This window comes from Dermacentor albipictus, chromosome 2, assembly GCF_038994185.2.
Source record: "Dermacentor albipictus isolate Rhodes 1998 colony chromosome 2, USDA_Dalb.pri_finalv2, whole genome shotgun sequence".
Taxonomy (NCBI): Eukaryota; Metazoa; Arthropoda; class Arachnida; order Ixodida; family Ixodidae; genus Dermacentor; species Dermacentor albipictus.
The window spans coordinates 106,527,398-106,551,261 of record NC_091822.1 but is presented as its reverse complement, the minus strand read 5'-3'; the positions used below and the strand labels follow the sequence as shown (position 1 = coordinate 106,551,261).

The following is a 23,864-nucleotide window of genomic DNA, read 5'->3' as shown; positions in this document are numbered from 1 at the left end:
CGGTTCGTTACAGCGTCTTACTGGCCGAAGCCACGATGAGATTAAGGGACACCCCTGTGAAAATTCAGGATTGATATTGACGTGTACCTAAATGCATGTACACGAGCATTTTTGCATTACGATCCACATATAAAGGCGGCCTCCGCTGCTGCGTAGCCGAACCGAGACCTCGTGCTTAGCAGTGCGAAAACGAACTTTTTGCAGCATGAACGTTATGTGGCCACAATTGGACACCCACACCTGGACGATGCATCAGTCTTGTTTTTAACATGGGGATGCGGTCATTGTAAAGAAACCCTTCGCTCTGTTTTCCCCTTCAACACCACTTCTAATACACTCGGCGCTTTTGTACAACCTCTGCCTAAAAATCAGCATGGCAGGCATAATGTAACGGCAATTTAATGAAAGGGGAAGTTCGAACATTATATAGCCGGCTAATGTTCGAGGCAGAAAACATGTAATGTGTCCGATATTACCAAATATGAGAGGAATGTGACAGTTGGCGCGCTACCTTCGGCATTACTTTTTCTATCGCAGCAGATCTCTTATGATGAGTAAAGACATGAATTACGGCAATAACTATAGAAATTGAAATAATTAACTTTTCAACCAGGGGAAACAGGTAGTCGGGTCTAATGCGGGATCGCCTGTTTCCAGAGGGAATAGGCGATCGGGTCTAAGTCCTTCCTGCGAATAGGCCGTAGGAGCTTTGAAATTTCTAAAAGGCGGCCGCTGGTAATTTTTGCAGAATGATGAAATCTGACCAGTTTAATTCACTTACACCATTCTTTTTGCATGGCAGGCGGCCGTGCAAAGTTAAGCGCAGCCTTCGTCTATTCGAAGGCGTTTTTTGTTGTTGTTCAAGATCTACAATCTCGCTGCCATCGAAGCACGTACGTGCTCTTGCCTTACCTTTCTCGTGGAATGATTAACTGCGAACGTGTTGAATTTCTGCCTGTGTTGCTTCATTTCCTCCTGGGAAAATACGGCCTCCGCAGAGCGGAGATTTATGAGCTGCATTAGAATAAAAACAGAGCACGTATACGCTTTCCACGGAAAAAGTTGCTGCTAATGGCAGTTGCGCTGTCAGCACTGAAATTCTGAATATCAACAAAGACTGGCATGCACGTGAGAAAAGAGTAAGCTTGACAGGGTCTCGTACGGAGTTTCGTGCAATGTAAACCTGAATATCTTACGTCTGCTTCCAAGAATAAGCATCCATTCTACAACTGTATCCGTTGGCAGAATCATATTGCCTCGCGTGGACGCGCTGCTTAACCCTTGCTGATGTTGGCAGGAGTATTGCGTAATAATCATGCTGTCATCGTTTGCCAGTGATAAATACCTCTGCAACAGCATAACGAACGCCCGCACGGCACGTAAGATGAAGACGACAAAGGAGTCCGATCGAAGCTCGAGCACCGGTGCCATGTCTATCCTGCCTCGTCATGGTTCATCGGCCAATCCATGCCCCCGCTAGAACTGACGCCTAACGTCGCCCGCAAATAAAATTAAGTGCGTTCCCTTCGTCTCCCTTAGAACGCTATTTGCGATGTACGTACTACTAGACTCAGTAATAGACTCAGATTGCCCAAGCTGTTCGAGTGCCCTGCGGTACACACACACACGCGCAGGCACACGCACACACACACACACACACACACACACACACACACACACACACACACACACACACGCACGCACACACGCACACGCACACACGCACACGCACGTACGCACACACACACACACGCACACACACACACACACACACACACACACACACACACACACACACACACACACACACACACACACCACTTGTACTGTAGTTTCAATAAGTAGTGTAGTCCGTAAGCTACAGAACAGCTGTAATAGTAAAACTAAGTGCTGGGAGTACAGCAGTAGAGTGATCACTTTAGTGGGTAATGAGTGAAGAGGATGCTTTTACTGCAGCATTGTCTCGCGATGCAGAGGCGCTTAGGCGGCTACAGCGTTCGAGACGTGCGCATGCACTACCGAGGAGACACAAGTGAAGCGATGCCTGTGGCAATGCTTAATTATCAATCTGGAAAATCTCGAAACAGAAGATACGAAATCGAGTCAGGCAAATGCTGATACGGTTTGAAATGATGCCAACCCAACTGCACGTAGTCGCTCTTCTTTGCAGCTTTTTGTTTGCGTGACAATTATGCTTCTATCTTGAAAGCGTTTGTTGTGAAATGTGGATGTTTACTTTTGCGTTTACCAATGCCTTGCGCGCTACTCAACGCGCGTCGAAAAATCGCCTATGAGACGCAAAATGAATTTTAACGTTAGCCTGAATAAACGTTGACTTTCCTTCCGGAAGGAGGATACGCTAGCGCATGAGCTGCGCCAGCCTTCCCTTTGTAAAGGGTTACCAAGCGCCCAGCTGAATTTACTTTTTCCCGGCCTCTGCGATGGATCAAATGGCGGAGTTGGCTTTTACTATTGAATTTCCTTGAGCACTGTGCTGCTTGCAAAAATTCATAAGTGCATGCTCGAAGTACTACACGTTTTACTGAGGTAACTGCAATGATGACATCACCGCGTAATCTTCGCATGCGCTTGGGGGAAGACGAAGAAGTTCCGGCAGAGCACGCTCATTCACATGGGCTACGCCGACTATCGTCGTTTTAGCCGAAAACTCGTCAACTGCACCAGACTCGACTATCCCATCGGGTTCCACTCGACAAACGCTCCATTTCAAGACCAAGTTCAAGTCCGTGAGTGAAGTTTTCGTCATTCCACGCGACTTTGAAAATTCGAAGCGGCGGAAGCCCCGTTAGGCCTCGATAGGCTTAGCGCGTGAGCGACCGCCTCACCACTTAATAACCGGATCGCTCGTGCCGAGCGTACGAGATGGCTACATCAGAGGACATGGACCTCCAAATAACACCCCCGCATCCGGTTAACAACGCGGACGAAAACGGGGACACAAGACTAATTTCCGAAGCGAGGACTAGCAAACGGCAAGAGATCGCCGCCCACAGCCAGGCGACGGATGGCTGGCAGTTAGTTCTATCGCGGCGACAGCGAGAGGCTGTCAAGCGCAACGACAAGGAAACGGCTCCCAACAAGAATAACATAAACGGACAGCCATCAGCAGGCGGCGCGAAAGGAGACGGGCAAATCGGTCGTCGCAACATGCGCCCGAGGAAGGGGAAGCCTCTGCCACCATTACCGAAGAATGACATCAAGATAATACTGAAGCCACACAAAGGACTAATGCTCAAGGAATATCTGAGAACAGAAATACCGCAAGCGATTATTCGGGCTACCGGGACGATAATCACCGGAAACGGACCGAACCAGCGAAAAATCACTGGAGAGGATTTCATACTGCGAATCCGAGAGGGAACAAATATCATCATCGTCTCCACACCTTCACTGGAAGTGGCGGACGTCATTCGCCGAATCACGTGCATGGAGCTGCGAGGAAAGCAACACCCCTTCAACGTGTACGTAGCGGATCCAGATGATAGCTACAAAGGGGTGGTGCACGGATTCCCAGCACACACCGAATCAGCAGATCTCCAGCAACACCTGCGCGTCAGGACCCAAGGAGTCACCATCGAAAGGGCCCGAATGCTAGGAAGCTCTAATACCGCTCTCCTCACCTTCTCGGGAGGCACGCGCCCCAAATGCGTGTACTACATGGGAGTGGAGATGCGGTGCACGGAGTACAGGCCAACAATCCAAATGTGCCTGGAATGCATGCAAGAGGGACACCGCTCGGACGTTTGTCCGAACCCCAAGAACATATGCCGTGGCTGCGGACTCGAAAATCCACCCCCGCAAGGACACGAATGTGAAGTGAAGTGCGCCGTGTGCAGGGCGGCGGGGCACGAGACGCGGCGGTGCCCGAACAAACTGATTGCCGCCAAGCGCGTGAAGACGACTCGCCAGTCTCGATCGCGGGAGCGGTCGGTACAGAACACCAAAACGGCACCGGGGCGCTGGTTCGAGTCCATGGAAGAGGAGGACTTCTACCGGCACCGATCGCGATCCAGATCTCCACACGGAAGTAGAGCGAAGAGCAATACTCCGTCGAGGGACCCCTCCAGCTCCAGGGCTTCGCAGCGGTCAAATTCGCCACTGCCTAAAAAACAGCAGGTGAGCTGGGCGAGGGTTGTTTCTCCCACTGCTCCAAAACAGAATACTGGTGAAAATGGTAAACGCATTCAAAAATTGGAAAAGGAAAATGCGCGACTAAGAGAACAGCTCTCAGGAGAAGAACGCAAACGACAATCACTTGAGAAACAAGTGTCAGAGTTAGAGGCGCGCTTCAATAGCACAATACCACAGCAGGAAATGCCACGTCAATCTGAAGAAATAGCCAAAGCGAAAGCGGTGGCAGATATAAACTCCGTCTCCACGCAGTCTCCGACAACCCAAATCTCACAAAACGCGCACATAACGGCAGCGCAGATCCAGACAATGATCGCGGAAAACTTGAAAATATTTATGCATGAAATGATGACATTAATTACCCAAAGGTTAACGGAATTTCAACAACAGTGCACGAAGGACTTCGAGATACACAAGGGGTTCGTGGCGGAACAGCTTAGGGCAGTCTCGAAGGCTGTTCCAACCAAAAAACGCGCAATTGCAATAGGAGCGGGTTCGGCAAAAACTAAAATAAGCCACTGCGTAACAGAATCCGACGGCTAGGACACGGAAACGTCACGGGCTTAAAATAAGAGTGGGCAACATGGCTAATCACGCTAAGAAATCACAACGAATACAAAATTCAGACCAATTAGAGATATGGCAATGGAACTGCCGCTCCTTCTCCAGGAAAGCGGCAGTGTTCCACCAGTTTATCAAAAACTCCGGAATCGCTCCGGACGTGATATGCCTGCAGGAGGTCGGGGCCAAGCCGGCCAAACTGCAGGGATACTACACTCTGAGCGATCCTCAAAATTCGAAGGTCGCCACGCTGGTGAGCAAGTCGATAAACGCTCAATTATTAACACTTCCGCCAACTGAGGGAGATACTAATTCCATAGTTATCAGTGTGATGCCAAATAAACGAAGTAAGGCACACACACTAATCACTAATCTGTACAGTCCTCCCAAAAGCAAAGGGAACGACCTAGCCCACATTCTCTCAGCAACAAAAGATTTAGCGGGCACCAGGGATAAGGCGGTGATAGTAGGTGACTTTAATGCACCCCACATACTATGGGGATACGCGAAAACGTCGCCCAAAGGGTTCCTACTCGAGCGCACCGCAACGGCCTTGGGCTTACGGGCAATCAATCAGATCGGAAAACCGACGCGCACGGGTAACAGCGTCAGTAGAGACACGACGCCCGACCGTGCCTTTACAATTAACATCAGAGACGCACAATGGGTTTCCTTTGATGAAAATTTGGGAAGCGATCACGACATAATCCGAGTAGCGCTCTCCACGCCCAACATACGGAGAACAATAGGAAAGACTAAATTAACTGACTGGCCTCGTTATAGAAAACTCCAGAGAGCTCTAGAGGAGTCGGATACAGCCCCGACCAACATGCGAGAATGGACCGAATTCCTTCGACGAGCACACGGGGACACCACTAAAGCCATTGAGCGTACAGCGGAGGTGCCGGTGATAGACTCTCACCTGGTCAGCCTATGGGAAGAGAGGCGGAAACTGGCCAAGAGGTGGAAAAGACAACGTCTAAACAAACACCTGAGACAACGCATCGCTCTCTTGGCAGAGCAAGCCCAAGGCCATGCCAACGAGCTCGCTAAAAACGAGTGGGCGACGTTCTGTGGAACCCTGTCAGGAACTCTGGGAACAAGCAGTACGTGGCGAATACTACGAAGCATGCTAGACCCGATGAGCACGCGTACTGAGAATAACAAGAAGCTCCAAATTATAGCAGACAACTTCGAGGGTACAGACCAAGATCTCGTTCATGCGCTTCAGAAAAAGTACATAGGACTCTCACCTGCCACGGGATCCTCCTACGCGAGGAGACAATACGCGGGGCAGGCGAACCCTAAATTAGACGAAGATATAACGTACGCGGAAGTTTATGAGGCGGCACAATCCGCAGTTAAAAACTCGGCACCGGGCCCAGACTCGATCACAAATGCAATGATTCGAAACATGGATTCGGTAGCCCTAGCGAAAATCACAAAGATATTTAATAGCGAGTGCTGGGCCAAGGGAGACTTGCCCCAAGAGTGGAAATTGGCTAAAATAATCATGATCCCCAAACCAAAAAAGAATCCCTCGATTGATACACTACGGCCGGTGTCGCTCACGTCCTGCCTAGGTAAGCTCTATGAAAGGGTTATCCATAGCAGATTGCAGCGATACCTGGAAGAGCGGAGCTGGTTCCCGGACTCCATGATAGGATTTCGCCCGGGTTTATCTTGCCAGGACGCATTCCTCCTACTTAGAGACGAAATTCTAACTAATATACCGTACGGCGACGAGAGACTAGTCCTAGCACTAGACCTTAAAGGAGCCTTTGACAACGTCTCTCACGCCGCAATATTGGAGGAACTCGAACTCGCGGGTTGTGGTGAGCGCACATACAATTACTTAAGAGCGTTTCTTTCCAACCGCGAGGCGAGCATCAGTATTGGCCAAATCACTTCGGATTTATTTAAAATGCCTGACAAAGGAACACCTCAAGGAGCTATATTATCTCCTCTTCTCTTCAACATTGCGATGTGTCGCCTCGCGCGCGATCTGGATCGGATACCCGACCTAGGTTACACGCTCTACGCAGACGACATCACGCTGTGGACGAGCAGAAGTTCACTAGGGGATAAGGAATATACGCTCCAAAGTGCAGTATTAGCGGTGGAGAAATTTTCTAGATGGAGTGGCCTGAAGTGCGCACCCGAAAAATCAGAGGTTATCCGGATACACGCGAAAGGCTACAAATCCAGAGGATCGATTAACATTGTGGTGGAGGGCCAATCAGTCCGAGAGGTACCCACGATGCGAGTCCTGGGTTTGTGGCTTCAGAGCGACGGGAGAGCACTACAGACACTCAAGACCCTCAAATCCACAGCCAACAACATAGCCCAAATGATACGTCGCGTGACGTATCGAAACGCGGGAATGCGAGAAGACGACACCCTAAGGCTGGTACAGGCCTTAGTGGTTAGTCGAATAACGTATGGCTTACCGTACCAAATCCTGAACAGGAAGGAGGAAAAGCAGGCTGACACAATAATCCGAACCGCTTTCAAAGCTGCTCTGGGCCTGCCTAAATGTACTTCAACGGAGCGCATGTTAGCTTTGGGAGTGCACAATACTTTCGACGAACTAAGGCAAGCCACCCTGATGCGACAGAGGGAGCGCCTCAGCTTCACAAAAACTGGTAGGGCAATATTGGCTAGACTCAATATCCCAGCATACCCCATTTATCTCACAGAGCAGGCCGTACCTCTCCCTCCTTCTATGAGATCCAAAATTACAGTAGCCCCAATTCCAAAGAATATGCATCCAGAGTACAACAAAGAAAGGCGCAAAGCACGTGCACAACACATTCAATCAGCCTACTCTAATAACCATAGGTACAACACGTACTACACGGACGCAGCTCTGTATGCAGAGACGACCGGGCAGCGCTACCAAAGGAGGTACGCCCTCGCAGTCGTGAACGCTATCAGCCAACAGCATATTACCGCGTCGGCCACGGCGGGATCCCCAACCTCGGCCGAAATGTTAGCAGTGGCGATCGCACTCGCTCACGCGGAGCGTTCGCAAAGGGACTCGGTCGTGGTCACGGACTCCCAGGAGACATGTCGCATGTTTCTCAAGGGGCACGTGACTGCGGCTAGCCTCGGGATAATCCCCAGATCCTTCAACCACCATCATCGCCTACTCTGGTGCCCGGGCCACGCGGGGGTACAGGGGAACGAAAAGGCTAACGCGTTAGCTCGAGAGTTGACTAACCGAGCGACGGCGTCCTCTTCTAACCCCACCCACCCGCACTACCCCTCACAAAATTCCACCAATTTAAATGCCAAAGACATCCTTGCTCATCAGCGTGGAGTCCGAAGAAAATACCCGCCGCCTCACCCACAACTTAACGGGGAAGAGGCCGCCGATTGGCGTAAAATACAGACCGGGGTGTTCCCCCATTTAAAATTGCTGAACGCCATGTATCCCACTCGTTATAGGGCCAACTGTCCTTGGTGCGGTGGCATACCTACCCTAATGCACATAACCTGGGAGTGCACTAAGCACCCTCATAGGCCAAACACCAGTAGGACAATGGAGCAGTGGGAGGCACAGCTCGCCCGCTCGGACCTGGCAGGACAAAAGTCCTTAATTAGCCAGGTCAGGCAGGCGGCAGAGGCCAGTGGGGCCCTGGACTGAGAGGCTCCGACCACCCCTCCTTCAAATCTTTATAATTACAATAAAGTTTCTCTCTCTCTCTCTCTCGCATGCGCTTTGCGGGGGATGTGCATGTTTGTATGTATCTAATATTTTCACGCGTTCGGAGATCACTGGGTAGTCCACCATAAAACGCGTAGTATATCCGGCTGCTCTTCTGGAAGTAACAAAGGTCGAAACCAACCTTCGGACCAACTTGAGTCACTGGGTATGTGGAAATCTGCTCACACGTTGAGCCATTCAACGAACCTCTTTCACGGGCACATGGGTCACATAGTTGCGGCACTGTTTTTGAATGAACGTCTTTAACGCCAGAGCATTAGGAAGCTGCTCCCTGAATGCAATGTTAATGTGCCGCTCTGCAGTGTAGACCTCTCGCCAACTTGGGTCGCTGTGTGCGTGCCACCGCATGTGCGGCAAGCGAGGGAGCAATTCTCAGCGTTCGCACACACCGGTACACCACGCTTCTCGTCCCGGAGGCCACTCGCTGGCTTCACGCAGCGCCACTAGACGGCACAACGTGTCCAGAAAGAAACGCGAGAGGAGCCCAGTTACCGCATGACGCGGTTACAACAGCGTTCTCGTGCACCGGCATGCCACGCATTTCGGAGGCCACGGGCAAGCTTCGCAGCGGCGGTGCTAGATGGCGCCGAGTGTTCATACGGAAGCTCGCAAGAGGAATCGCGTTGGAGCGCACACCTCCTACCAAACTTTTTTCGGCGGTGGCAATACATTGTGTCGCTATATTGACTCAATTCTCAAGGCATTACCATCGTCTTTCACCGCGAGATTTGTTCTGCTGAACGTTTTCTTCTGATCATGGTTAGAACGCATACTTATACTCATATCTTAAGCTGGAATAACGAAAAGTAGATTTATTTTTAATTTGTACAGTAATATACTACTGACTGAAGTCGATCTTTGGTAAATACAGGTTGTTTCAGCGAATTATTTCAAACATTTCTTTTTATTTATTGCCTGTAGCAGATAAGACAATTCCAGTGCGTGAGCTGCTCTACACAAAGAGGCAGACATTACTTGCAAGCAATTGAAAGGTATAATCGGCTAATTAATAAAAATAGCACCAAGTAAGTTTTCAATAATCACCTCAGGCCACATATTGCAATTTATAAACTGTAGCAGTTGAGACTGCTATACATATCCAGTTTAAAAGGAATTGCGTGGGTGACATCCTTTACGAGATATGCACCGTCAAACTTGCTGTAAAAACGCATTGTTGTTCCACTTACTTCCTCAATAAAACGTCGTTTATGCATTGAAGCACAAAAGTAACTGGAACGCCAACGCATAACCGCAATGCATAACGCTATTGTTTGCTTTGGTATAGTGCTCTGCTATAAATGGGGCACCGCACTCTCGCGAATACGCCGACACGGAAAGTTCGGCAATTTATATCTCGCAACCGGTGTCGTCCTATGAATTCATTCCAAGTGGATCCACCTTGCGAATTCCCCAACTAGAATATGTAAATTGCAATATGCGCCATAAAGTAGCTACTTAAAGACTTCATTAGTGAATTTTCCTATTGGTCGATTAAGCATTTAAATACTTTTGTGCAAGTAATCTCCACCTCTTCGAGTAGACCAGCTCATGGAATAAAATTATGATATCTGCCAAAGGCTATCATAAGCGTTTTTGGAAGTATTCGCTGAAGCACCTGCTATACGATGAAATATGATTGCGCGATCCTGTGCACATTACATGAGTGCTTGGAAACGACGTTCGGCACTAGCGGTTTCGTGAAAAAGAAAGAAAGAATACTATGAAACTAATTGCTACGGGTATCAATGTACGGTAGAACCCCCAATCTTGTATACGTCCCTCTCGAAGAAGCACTAATACAAACAATGGGTCGAGAAAGAATGCTATGATAAATCCGACTGGTTCCTACCATGCTCCAAATCGGCATGGACCGACGCCGAGGCCTCTCGCGGCTTGATGGAGAGGAATGCATGCCCTGAGAAGTCGTGGAAGCCACGTGATCGGAATTGTGTCGGGACTCGGTCACCGCTCCCAGCTAGAAGGTGACAGTGACTCCGACCCCTCTTACATAGTGCACGGCGCTCTGAACTAAACAGGCGAACGTGTTCCGAGCACAAGATTTCAAGCAGCCGAAGGTAAACCGCCCTGAGAGAGCGCTTCAGAGCGCTCGAAAGCAACTATAGTCGAATCTACCTTTAGCTTGCCCTGTTAGTTTATGTTTTATGCAGCCAGGTCAAACATGCGGATGACATGTTAACCTAAACTGCCAGCAACTTGGCAGCAGATGACAATTTCCCGCTTTGTAGGAGGAGGACAGGTAAGGGGCATACTTTGTGCCTAGGTGTATTCTTAGCTTCGCCGTCTTTCTCGCGTGCCATGCTGTGCTGGACGCCTTTCTGTGCTTTAATTTAGTGGTCTGCCATAGATGGAGCACCGGACTCTCGCGAATACGCCGACATTTCAGTGTGAAGAGCGTTAATCAGAAAATTATTCTTCCACGAAAATCCAATAAATTTTCACGAAGGTTATATTTTTCTGTGTCTACGTCCAGCGTAAATAAATTTATTATTATTCGTAACAGAAGTAATTTCAAAATTTTTAGTTGGTAATTGTTGTGCCGTAAAAGCTGGTATGGTGATATTAGGCCAGACATAGTACACGTTTACGTAATTTTTCAGGGGCCTACCAAACCAGCTCTCTCGGTAAGCGTGACAATTAGGGTGTTTTGTAGTTCTAGCACGAATTTTTAGACTTTGACACATCTTTGCTGCTGATAGTGTTTCTCTCCTTGCCTAACTATTCTCGTTGAACATTTTTCGTCCTATATGCTGAACAATATCGACTTATGCGTATGCATAAGCTACATCAGTCTTTTTCCCCCGTATTCAGAAATTCACATTAACTTGAAGCCTATGCTGGACTTCATCTAGGACTCCTGACGTGAACGTGCCGAAAGAAACTGAGTGAGTATCCTGTGCACGTTCACGCCTCGCGTCATCTGGTCAAGTCAAGCATGGGGTTGAAGTTAGGACGCATTTCTGAATACGTGATTAAGCCTACGAAAGTGTTTTGATTGCTTGCTTTCCCGACTTTGGAGAGGTTGCGCAGTGCCGGGTGGTTGTAGACATCTTATGAGAGAACGTTTAGGTTGTCAGACTCTGATTTATTCTCCCGAGTGAGAGCCCCACGACACAGTCACCAAACGGTGATAAGTACGTACATATGAGAAGAAAAAGCGTATGAATAATGCTCACACTAATTTCCCGTGTGCGCAAGCGGCCAGCCGAGCCGTGACTTAGCCAGGAAAAAAACGCCCATCGAATCGTTTGGAGAAGCGAAACAGGAACGATCTCCGAACCACGGCGACGATGGTCCGAAGACCATCGTTGCCGTGGTTCAACAAGCCTCAACGGGAGTTACACGATAGTTCATTGGGTATGTTTGTTTATTAGTAACGTAGGGTCCAAGAAAGCGGGATTCATATTTCTCACGCCATCCAGGTGTTCCAATGACGTCCTAAGGCGAACTTTCTCTCTACGACGAAAGTCGACGTTAAGATCACATTAAGAGTTCGGCGGCAAACGCCACAAAACTTGAACGTTGCCATATATGATCCTTAATGTTAAGTGAAAACTCAGCGCAAAAAATGAAACCGTGCACCACACGCATGTAGTAAAGGAGCGTGTGTTGTAGCCAGCACTTTCTGGAAGCTCGTTGCAAGAATGTTTGGGGTATCCATCGTGTGCCCACGAGATCGCTTTTCGAGAGTCGGGTATGACCGCGCTAGCTACGTTTTGTGGTTCTTCCGCAGCTTTGCACAACCACTGTTCTTCTTCGTTGCTTGCCAACCTTGGCAGAATACATTTCTAAGTACAAATATCAACTGTTTCTCGTTAGCAAGACACTACAGTAGTGTATATTCCTGATATTCAACGTATTTGAACTGCGGTAGCGACAGCATAATAAAGACAGGCTTCACGAAAGCGCTGTGTCCTGTCTGCCGGAAAACGGTAGGAAATCAATATCGCCATTTAGCAACATTGTCATATATTTTTTAATGTCTCAGGCAGAGGCTATTATATGTAATACGGTGATGACCATGATAAGATTATTTTATTTAAATTAATAGCTGAAACTAGACTTCTTGCTCAAGCAGTATAGCCACCCTGGCAGGGTGGATTATTCATGAAGCTATGTTAGCATACTGCATCTTCAGTTTTGTCCGGAACTACACAAATCACTGCCTGCAGTAATTGGAGTAGGCAATACATTGTGTGTTTAAAATATTCTCCCTGTCTCATTTCCGTAGCAGCTAATCTACGCATGATGTTTTACGGGCATGAATTTTGCTTAATTTTACTCTGCAACAAAATTTTCAACTGTATAAATGGAATCTTAGTCTATCGTTTATGCAACAACGTCAGTAAAAAAAAGAAAGCACTCATGAGCTATTGGCTTTGATCACTAAATGCGAAACCAAACATGTCGCTCGCGTAGGTTAACATAAGCTTTTTTCTATACTTCTAATACTGTTACCAGCATGTTGACAAGCTGTGTGCGGACAATGGAAGCCTCAGCTATGAGGAGAGGGGGGAGGGACATTTATAAAGAGGGGCTTGATTTCACCGGGGCCTTGATAAAGATAAACCCGCTTCTCAAAAGGCCGACCCTTGGCTTAGGCATCAGTTGTCCGCCCTCGGCCTATCAATTCGTTTCCTTATTTTGGTGTTCTCTTTGTCTTTACTAGTGCGCTGAGTTCCGCTAGCTAATATATATTTCGATGAAATACTGATTTGTCTACTCCAGTCGGTCCACTTTGCTCGTATTATGACATTGAACATTGCTCGTTTCTCTGTACATTTCTCACGAAGGCCAGTTTTTGAGCATCAAAATGGCGGCGCAGTTGTTCGCAGGCGTGATCATGAAGATGGCCCTTCTTTTCACGCTCATCCTCTCGATGAACACGACCGGCCGTCACCGGCCGTGAAGGCATTCAACAACACCGCCACGGCATCGCGCCATCAAGCGCCCAATTACTGACAGACCACCGCTGAATGAGCGTCATAGGCTCACCTGGACGTGACCTTGTTCTTGCGTTTGAGTTCGAACAAAGATTTTGACAAACCGAGTAATTATTTTGGTAGAAGATAAATTACTCGAAAGAAGCTCGTGAAGGAAGATTGGAATTGTGAACTGTGTTAATTGTGAACTTGCGTATATAAACATTCGAGTGGAGTCTTATTTTTATCGTTCCGTATGCGCCGACCTGTGTTCTATGGCCAACGCCACTGACTTGCGGTATGTGTCTGTAGATGTCCTGGCGCTGTAGGATACTGCACGACTGTCCCTTTTGTGCGTATGGAGCGCATGTTATTGGGATGCATAGAAATGCGGAAAGTTGTGCAGCTCCTCCTTTTTTTAGAAAAATTCACTTTGATGTGACGGCTACAATTGACAGTTTGAATGTAATAATATTGGAGAAATGGGATTTGAGAGGTTGGGCTTGAAGCTTTGTGAACTTGAAAAACGAAATGCTTCAGCTCAAAAGATCAAGTTTTCTTTTTTAACCAAGCGTGACCCTAACCCTCTGTGGCTGGTGACGGCGCCTAATGGTTCACAGCAGTGAGGAAAGAAGCAATTACGTGTATTTCCAAGTAAAGCGTATGCCCTGTGACCAATTGCAGCCTGTTTGATAATATACTTTTCTGAATTTATGTAACCGCGGGGTGAAATAAACGCAAGGCGATAAATAACGTTCGCTGGGGGACTGATTTGCTACACTGTGCATAATTTCACTTGTGAAGGTACAGTTGAAGAATCTCTCACACAGACAGAGCGAAACGAAGCGCGTTACTTGTAGTCTACCGTCCAGTCAGCCAATGCTAGAAACAAGTACGAAACCACTTGTGGTCGTCTATATTAGTTTAGTTGAATTTGCTGTTGGGCTAGTCGGTAACTCCTCATAATTAAGTAGTCAAGCGTAATTTAGCAGTCCCGCATTCAAGCTCACACCCATACACGCATACACTCGAGAACAACCCCCACACACAGTGCTGTGTGTGTGTTGGGGGTGGGGGGTGCACACGAGTTTACATTTGTTGGCGTTAAGGGTCATCAGCGATTGCTGCACCTTGCTAAGACACTATTAAAATCATTACGGAAAGCAGTTTGGTCCGATGAGTATTTATAGTGCTGTAGATGACGCAGTCTTCTGCAAACATGCGTACATGGCTGGAGACACACTTAGGTAAGTCATTATTAGGTTAAAAATAACAGACCATGAAGATACCCTTGCGGTACGCCAGATAGTATTGGGAGGGGGCTTGATACCTTGTTTTTGACTAAAATGATTTGCGTGCTATTAGACAAAAATTCCTTTATCTAGATTAGAAAGCTAGTGTCTAAGTTTAGCAGTTAGTTTTAGCAGCAAGCCTCGGTGGTATAATTTATCAAATACCTTTGCAAAATCGAAAGGTTGTGTCAGTCTGCACATTGGTGCAAAGGTTAGTTGGCAAGTCATAAACGAAAAAAGCTGATTGGATTTCACAAGAGAACCCCTTGCGAGAATCATGTTGTCAATGGTGAAGAAGTGATTACAGTCTATGAAGGCAATGATTTGAGAGTGGATGACTTGTTCCATAATATTACATGGCAGGTTCGTTAGTGAGGTGGGTCGATAATTTATTGGCGAATTTCTGTTACCTGTTTTGTAGACGGGAACGACTTCCCCGCTTTCCAATCACCCCGCATGGTACCTGAATAGCGTGACTGTGAGAAAAGTAAGGACAAGTATGGTGCAGCTATGTGCCTTGTGTTTCTTAGAAGTGTAGAGTACAAAATGAAAATGAAATGAAAAATGATAGCTGAGTCTTCTTGATTATGGATGAAATTCCGTCAGCATAAGATGTGATGCGTAGCATGTGACCTTCAATAATGAACAAAGGTAAATAAATATTTGTTTCAATTTCTCTCGCAAATACCCTTTCAAATGTGGAGTTAAAAGTGCAAGCGTATTCAGTCTCGGTAATCGGCTCGTGGGCGTCATTGTAGTGCATATTAGTGCATACTGCGTGAAGGTTTATTACTTGCCAAAACTTGCTTAGGTTAGCGTGCAGTAAATTTGGTAGCTTAGTGCCATAAAAGAAACGCTTTGCCCTTCAAATAGCAATCAAACATTAGTTTTCATCTCTGTAGTAAATTTCTCTTCGATGAGAGTTCCCGTTATTTTTAGGTGCTTGGTAAAGACGTTTCTTTTCATTTTCTAGTTCTTTTAACGCGTTAGTAAACCGTGTTTTTTTATTACTGGGGCGAGTGTTATGCTTTGGAATATATTTGTTAATAACATCTTTTTACTTATCCTTAAACATCGACCAGTTATAAAGTATTGACTGCTTGCGATACGCTGCTTCAAACGGGGGAAAGAAGACGTCAAGTTCGTGATTATTTGCGTCCTAGTCGCACGTTTCGTAAAGCCTTCTAGTTTTCTTATGTTTCTTATTTTGTGCTACAGGAAAAGAGAAAGTAGCACAAATGACAATATGGTCACTAATTATCTCGGAGGTGTGTAATAGATGCGAGCGTACTGGGATTATTAGTCAGGATTAGGTAAAGAATGGTCGCGGAATCTCGTGTGATGCGCGTTGGCTCTGAAACTAATTGTGTCAGAAAAATGTTCGAACAAATTTCGAATAAATTCCTTGCCGCTGCGGGACCTGCTAGAGAAGGATATGGTAAGTTGCTCCAGAGTAAGTTTGGGAAATCAAACTTCCCGAAAAGGAGGATGGTGGCATTAGGGTAGGTTGTCGTAAGTTGTATTAAGTTGTCATTAAGCTCGCCACCAATTTCAGTAGTCGCATGGGGAGGCCTGCAGCATGGAGAGGCCTTCACTGGACCGGGTCCACTATGGTCTAGAGCAGCTATACAAAACTTTTGTCCACTGAAGTTGACGCTATGCACAATAGCTTCTCGGAAGCCCTAAGCTTGCTTAGTGCTCTGGTTCACGATGCCGCCAACCACCATTTTTGCCCATCTCTGTTTTGAAGTTAGCGTCTTGTTGCCACGGGTAAGCCACGCATATCCTCACACTTTTACCTTATAACTCTTTTGACATTGCAGCTTGGTACATAAAATTGTCTACACGGGATAGAGAAGCCTTCAGAAGCAAGCCATATAAATTTTGTGGCAGAGTGAAGCAAATTTCATTTTTAGAACTAATTTTCCAAATTTCCACTGTAGTGGACATCATGCATGACAGGAACAACGAAACGTGCATAGGAACATTTTTCTGCTCAGTATAGTCCTCGCTCCTTTCTGTTTCAATTGGGCTTCATTAGCTTGGTACGTTTATATAGTAACAGTTTGTGCATTATATTATTTAGCAAATAGGAAGAAATAATTCAATGAGTTACTCGCAGCTCCTGCTGCAGAAAACTGAAGGCCACTTGTTCAAGTAAGTTAAGCTGCGGCCGCGTGTGTCATGGCAGCGTCAATAATTTGTCCTGTGAATTGCCCAAATATTGAAAATGTCTGTTGTCAAGTACAAAGAACCACATAATTGGGCGAAATGCAAAGTATCACAGCCATAGCAGCCAGGGGGGTGGGCACACCGGGCATGTGCAACCCTGTCCTCCCCACTCCCGATTTTCTACGTATTAAGACACGTGGCATAAAGCGACTTGTGACGACAACACTCGCCTTCCCAGCAGACTCCTCGTCAGTCAAGTGGGTGTCGCCCCCCTCCAATTTCCTGGCTATGTCAGTGCACGCTATACTTGCGCATGACCGGTGAAACGGAGTGTTTTTTTCGTATTCCATAATGCACAGTAATAGGCGTCGCATCTAACGCTTTGCATTCAAGCTTTCAATTGTTGATTTGATGGCAGAAACTTTGCCTGTAGGAGCAAAGAAAGACTGTTGTTGCGCACACTGAATGGATCTAGTGCGCATGTCGTCCACATTAGTACACACTCTGTATCATGCGAAATAAAATTTTGAAAGTGCAGAAAACACGTTTTTTGGCTTTTTCTGGACCCACATTGATAGAAAAGTAAAAGTAAACAGAGTTTACATGCATAAGTTGCTCTCATGCATCAAAGGGTTAATAAACGAACATAAAAGTTGCCGGTGAACAGCTGCAAGAGCACCGGCGCCCCCTGTGCCTACGCGGTCAGTTCGATAAACTTAGACATCAGGTAGCTTGGCCAAAACTTCGGTATCAGTGAAGTCATTGCGTAGCCAAGTTTCTGTTAGAATGAGCAAGTTGCTGCCTGTTGATCATATGTTAGATACAAGCTCGCGCTTCGGAACATAACCGCGTGAGTTAGTAAAGGCTGTTCAAAACGAAAAATCATTTCCAGATGCAAATCTTGATGGAATATTTTTTGTACTGTAATTGCTACACAATTTCTTTTACAGAGTAAGATGATTCTTGAGAAATATATCATTTAGGACCAATGTACAAGATTTTATAGCGTAGAGAGAATCCAAGTGATTTAGATTTAGCGAAAACCAGAAGAGCCTCCCGTGGTTTGTCAGCGGGGTGAGAGAAATCTTCACCTAAACTATGATTCGTTCCTTTCAGCATTCGGCCTTTTGACAGAAGGGCTTCTTTCGTTTTCCAATGCGTGAATTTCGCTATTACTGCACGATTCCGATCTATTGTGTGTTTTCCTAAGCGATGTGCCCATTCTATATCAGTGGGGTTGATGTCGGTTTGTAAATTGTCACAGCATATTAATTTTTAGACTGAGTAAGGAGGAATGAACGTTTACTGAGTAAAGGTTTTTTTTAAAGCGGGGACATAAATTCCGCGGAAGATCAGGTTATTGCGGTGGGGTCGGTTTTCGGCGTCGTAAAAAGGGGCCTCTAACGCGGCGAGTAGGAAGGTTGTCTCTGTTGTCGTTGTCTTGGCGTAGAGGTATCAGGGCCTGATAATGGGCCTCTAAATCGATCATGCGCTTATTAAGATCATTGATTGTTTTGTCTGTTGTGGCCAGCTGTAGGTTTAGGCCCTTTAGCTCCTGTACAGTGTCGATCACACTTGTCTAGAGTGGCCCGAAGGGTGCTCCGCACTGCGCCTGCGACGCCTAGCGACAAGCACCGGGTTCGAGATGTGTTGGCCGATAGCGCCAGGCGCGTGGACGCTGCGGCATTCGCGGGCGGCCAAGGTACAGGCCTGCGTGATTTGCGGGTCGCGAGCACCGGCTTTTTATCACTGGACGAGCACTGCCAGTTGAGCTGCGAGCGTGACATGGCTAGAATGCTGCGGCCTGTATCTTGGCTGCCCGCGAATGCCGCAGCGTCCACGCGCGTGGCGCTATCGGCCAACACATCTCGAACCCAGGGCTTGTCGCTAGGCGTCGCAGGCACAGTGCGGAGCAGCCTTCGGGCCACTCTATACAAGTGTGATCGACACTGTACAAGTGTCGTTTGGCTTGCGTTTAGTTAGTGCAATATGGTCTGTGCAGTGTCCAAGCTGGCAGGACCAGGGTTAGTTTCGACTTTGCCGGATAGGATTAGTAGAAGGCGGATGACATAAATCCACTCATGGTAATCACGACGCAGCAGCCTTAGCTCGGAAGCTGTACGAGAAGAAAGTTCCTTGATCTTTTAGCAAAAAGCACATATGTTTGACAAACCTATAAGGCGACAGCAAAACGGTTAGCGAACTGCAGCAAGGTGCAGTCACCGGGCCCACAGAGTGGCGTCGAGGGTGATTGTTTCTTTACAGATGGTCGGGCTGTCGATGGCGATGATTCGTTCCAAGATCCAGGACTGCTGTGTAAAGGATGGCACGTGGCCACCCCGTCTTCGCGACAAGGGAAAGCCTGCCCTGATGAGGTACCCAAGGATGCGCATGCCAAAACAATAAGCAGCACGTTGGTGATCTGCACGCCATCTGCACCATCTGCACGCCGAGAGCGAAACGCTTAGCGAACTGCACCAAGGTACTGTCAGAGGGCTCATAGAGCTGCGTCGACGGTGGTTCTTTTATAGATGATGAGACTGTCCATGGCAATTATTCGTTCCAAGTTGCGTGCAGGACTGTTAGCTCGCGTTCAAGCCAAGGTAAATACACATGGTAGTGAAGCCAGTGGGCGGAAACTCCCTATACCTAACTCCCTTGGGACACTCTGTCACATGCCGATACCCCGTGGCAGCACCGCTTCTTCCCCTGGTGGTTGCTGGATATCCAACTGGAAAAAATTAACAAACACAACAATGCCTCCATAAAGTCGCTGATCAGGTCAGAAGGTAGAGGGAGAGGGTGCGCCGCCAGGAGGAGGAGGATTGGCGCGAAGCCCTCCTTTCCCACTTCGCATGCAAGCGTGCTGTGTCCGTGCTCTCTTGCAGGTCCACTGGCCGTGCGTCGACATTGACTAAATCATGGAGCAGAACACGCTGAAGTGTGCAGTGCTTACGAAGCGCTTTCTTTCTACCGCGTTTACATTAGAAGCTTCTAGTCAATTTGTAAAGCACTTGGACAGCGCTCGTGCACAGGAGTGCCAAACAATTATACTGAAAGATATTTATATAGCAAACCATCAGTAACTACCAATATTCGCATGTAGTATATTACATTTCGTCATTTCGTGAAAGTGGTCGCTTTCTCCTCGGCCCTCGTCTCTAGGAAAGCAGCTACGGTTATCAACACCATATTCTTCTAAGAAACGGAAGGAGACAGCCTCACCTCCCCACACATCACATGGTTCCGGGCCCACATGGGCAACACTTCCGGACCTCCTGACTGTAATCCGAACGAGCGGGCACACCAACTGGCGCGAGAGCTCACATTCGCGTCTGCGGTCCGCCCTCTCGCTTCAACCCAGCCTGGAGGGACCTAAATAACAAAGACCCACTCGTATCATACCACGAAATCACTTCAAATCATAGGTTATCACGAAGAATTTTTCCTCCTCCTCACCCAAAGCTCAAAAAAGCACAGGTCGTCACTTACAGACAGTTGCAGACTGGGACATACATAACACCAACAACACCAAGCAGGATCAATCCTGACCTTCCTACTGAATGTCCACACTGCGGCCACGAATACAACAACTTCGAACACATGCTCTGGCTGTGCCCTGCCAACGCGAGCACAGACTTTCCCGACCAGTCTTTCTGGGGCTCAGCGCTCAGAAGCACAGAGCTCATCGCTCAGCTCAAGGCTGTCCAGAGGGCCCGGGCCGTCACCGAAAGACTCTGTCTACCGGCCCCGACCTGGGTGGACCCGACGGATTGATTTCCCCTCAAAACCTAAATAAAGTTCTAACTCACTCACTCAAATTCCCAAATGCTGTTTATGTTTAGGGCTGCAGTTCAAATAGTCCACAGATATAGTGGGGGATAATATAAAGAAAATAACTTGCTGGCACCATCAATAGTTCATTTTGTTCGTGTGTTGGGAAGTGAGTCAACTAAAGCTTGCCGATTTCTCAGTCAGCTGAAACTCAACAGAAGTAAATGTTGAACTTTTTTGGTTTTATTCACACATTCCATACTTTAGGAAGACTGACCTCCCCGAAGTGCAAAAGCGTCTATCTGCAAAAACAATTTTCATTCACAACTAAAATTTGTACATAATGAGCCGGCACAGACTCCAGAAGGCTCAAACCAATACACAAATGAACCAACAGGGGCTGGTCACACGGAACTTGACTTTCACATAAGTTATGACAGCGACACACTTTGTGGCTTACAGAAAGAAGGTGGAGTACAATACATGCATTTCATTGACAGTATGAGAATAATGACCAACAGAATTTTAAACTGGCTGCATCCATCTGCATGAACAGGAAGTAGCCTATAATTGTTCTCATTATTTGAACTACATTTTGAATGAAGGAGCACATATATAAAGCGATTGCAAGCGAATATAACTTGCTTGTCGTCATGCTTTGCGTCATACTCATATATACAGAAAAGCACGGTGAGCATTAGGACACCATTTTGGCACAACAGCAACGCAAGGAGCCGACAATTCACAAAAGAATTGAAAAACCTAATAGGACTCTCCATCGTCAGGGGGATTACCAGTTCGCGGTTAATTAGCAATAAATTATCTATACTTTTATTACTGGTATTATTGAATACATGTTTCCCGGCAACACGAATAAAATCCGCCTCGCCTATAATACAGGTGATCAAAAACTTGCACATACCGAAGCTGTGCCTAAGGCAACGAAACGGAGCCTATGGTACTATCTACGCTCCAAAATTGTGAGAAAATAGAGAGTTCCAACCTTCTTTAGTACGATACCTTAGTTATGGTATCACGCGGAACAAATTACGCAAGAACAAATTACCATCAAAACGCAAGAACAAATTACGTGCGTGCATGTTCTTGACGCCATTGCCCTTTAAATTTGATAAAACAGCACGGTTCTTTTTCTTTACTTTAGCTTCGGCCGCATGTGTCGACAAAGAGTGCACAAAATGCATCGTCCAATAAACACGCACTCAAGCCCTCCAGTACAAGTATTTCACAGACAGCATGAACATGGGCTGCCGTTACGGCAAAGGAGTCGAGCGACACTGCTCCTATGTCAGTCCGCTGAGGCTTGTAAGAACTGCTTTACTCATGCAAAATGTATTGCTGCTCAGAAAACAAAGTGAAATACTTGTGCTTACCAGCTGGCATGAGCAAACCTGAAAACCTTAGCAGAACTGGAATTCCCGGCGTTAGCATACCGCAGAGCCGTGCAACACATGTGATGCCCCGTTTTAGCCATCTCCGTCTAATGCTTGGTTGAATTGGTTCCCTGCGTCTTCCGTTCATTGCAATCCTGATCGAGCTTCTCTGTCTTATCTTTCCCATCTTCATACTTGGAACGACAACCGAAGCAGATGACCAAGCGTTATCCGACTTTTGATATCGCTGAACGAGTGTCAAGGGTGAGCGCAGGTAAGCACGACGGATGCACGAAGACAACCACTTCCCGCGCTTCGCCCAATTTAAATTCAGAAAAAGAGGAATAAAAAAAAATAAGTTCGCATATCGGGCAACGGCTTGGAGTGCGCACGTTCCTTGAAACGACAACTAGCATTTGCATTCCGGAGGTTGGCGAAGCTTCCATAGAAGTCCATGTGTTCAAAACATGGCGGTTCATCGGTGGTTCATGAGACTTAGCGCCATCTGCATGAAGAGGGAGGCCTTGCGGTGGAAGAAAAAAAAAACAATGCGTCGCCATATCCGTTCAAACAGAAGTGACGCAATTTTGTTCTCAAAGGCACGAAAATTGCTTTGGTGGCCTGCCATTAGAGCTGTATATTCAAGTGCACCGCAATTCGACTTCAGAGACGTTGCGAGATTTCACCGCGGAAAGCGATGCAAGAAAAGGTCAGCCGTACGGGTGTCGAAATCGCCCCCATGGACAGAAAATACCTTCTTTAGAAGCTCACGAAAGTATTAGGTGTAGAGTACTGGTTCTATTGTCGGTCGCAAAGCCCGTTGGCCTGCGCAGTCGCACAAAAACAACTAAAGTAGGGAATTATTTGGCGTTCGTAACTGATTACTTTTGACTGAACAGGCTGAGCAACGATGACGCAATCCGAGCCACCAAATTCAGACAAACGTCGTCAAGGAAAACAGCCCAATGTGTGAGGGGGGCTTATTGTAACAAGTGAGCTTTACGAGCGCACCTTTCTGCACACTTCAAGAGCTGCATTCCAGTGCACGTAATAACAATGACGATGGGTGCTAAAAAAAGGTATTTATTGATAATGACAAGATAAAATAGTGTCGTGGTTCCTTGACTGGTCAGGCATATATAAAATTGATTAGGAATTTTATTTTCGTTGAATGAATCTAACTTGGTCTTGTTTTAATTAAAAATGCATTCTTTCTTTTCCAATGTTTGTTCCCTCCAACCATTGTGGTGCTTCAGTAGTCTCCCATAACCAGTCTTGCTAATGTCGGTGACGATTTGTCCTGAACCGCTTTTCACCCGAAGCTTCGCGACTTATTCATAGAGAAAGGAGCCTGACCTATTTGCACCGACCTTGTTCAAATGGTGACGCCGATGGAAATGGTCATGACAAGTTGAAAATAGGCAAGGGATGGCACGTGGCACGTCCTCGTGACAAGGGAGGAGGAGATGGGAAAGCCTGCAATGACGAGAGACACCCGAGTATGCGCATGCCAGAACAGGAAGCAGCAGGTTGGTGATGAGATAGACCACTATCTGCATGGACAGAGCAAATCGGTTAGCGAACTGCACCAAGGTACAGTCACCGGGCCCATCTAAGTAAGTTTTTGAGTCGACGTTGCAAAGGCCGCAAGTTGTAATTTTGTTTGGGCAGATTGTTTCTGGCTCGTCTATGGACCTCCGTATTTGAAGCAAAGCAATTCGTCGGCTCTTATTTCGGCACGTGATCTATCATTCCCGATACAGAACATAGCCAGGTCATTCAAGAACTATTCAATGGCATGCTTCCTCTTGCCCAGACTTCCACTATTTCCACACAGCTATGTTCGAAGTTA

General features: G+C 47.0%; 1 protein-coding gene across 4 annotated transcripts in view; it reads right to left on the bottom strand.

The window, feature by feature from the left end:
* The window catches only part of LOC135914904 (solute carrier family 22 member 7-like), an 86,934-nt gene that overhangs the window by 24,732 nt on the left and 38,338 nt on the right, over window positions 1–23,864 (bottom strand). The window contains exons 1-2 of one of the 4 annotated variants that reach the window (XM_070533832.1): window positions 22,013–22,144; window positions 20,073–20,222 (exon numbers count right to left, since the gene is read on the bottom strand). The exons of 2 other annotated variants lie outside the window; for them this stretch is intronic. Coding sequence is in view for 1 of the 2 variants with exons in the window: in XM_070533831.1 (XP_070389932.1) it covers window positions 22,013–22,070 (58 nt within the window). In the remaining variant the exon portion in view is untranslated. Of the gene's footprint in view, window positions 1–20,072; window positions 20,223–22,012; window positions 22,145–23,864 lie in introns of those variants that run through there. One more of the 4 variants, XM_070533831.1, reaches the window with a different exon arrangement.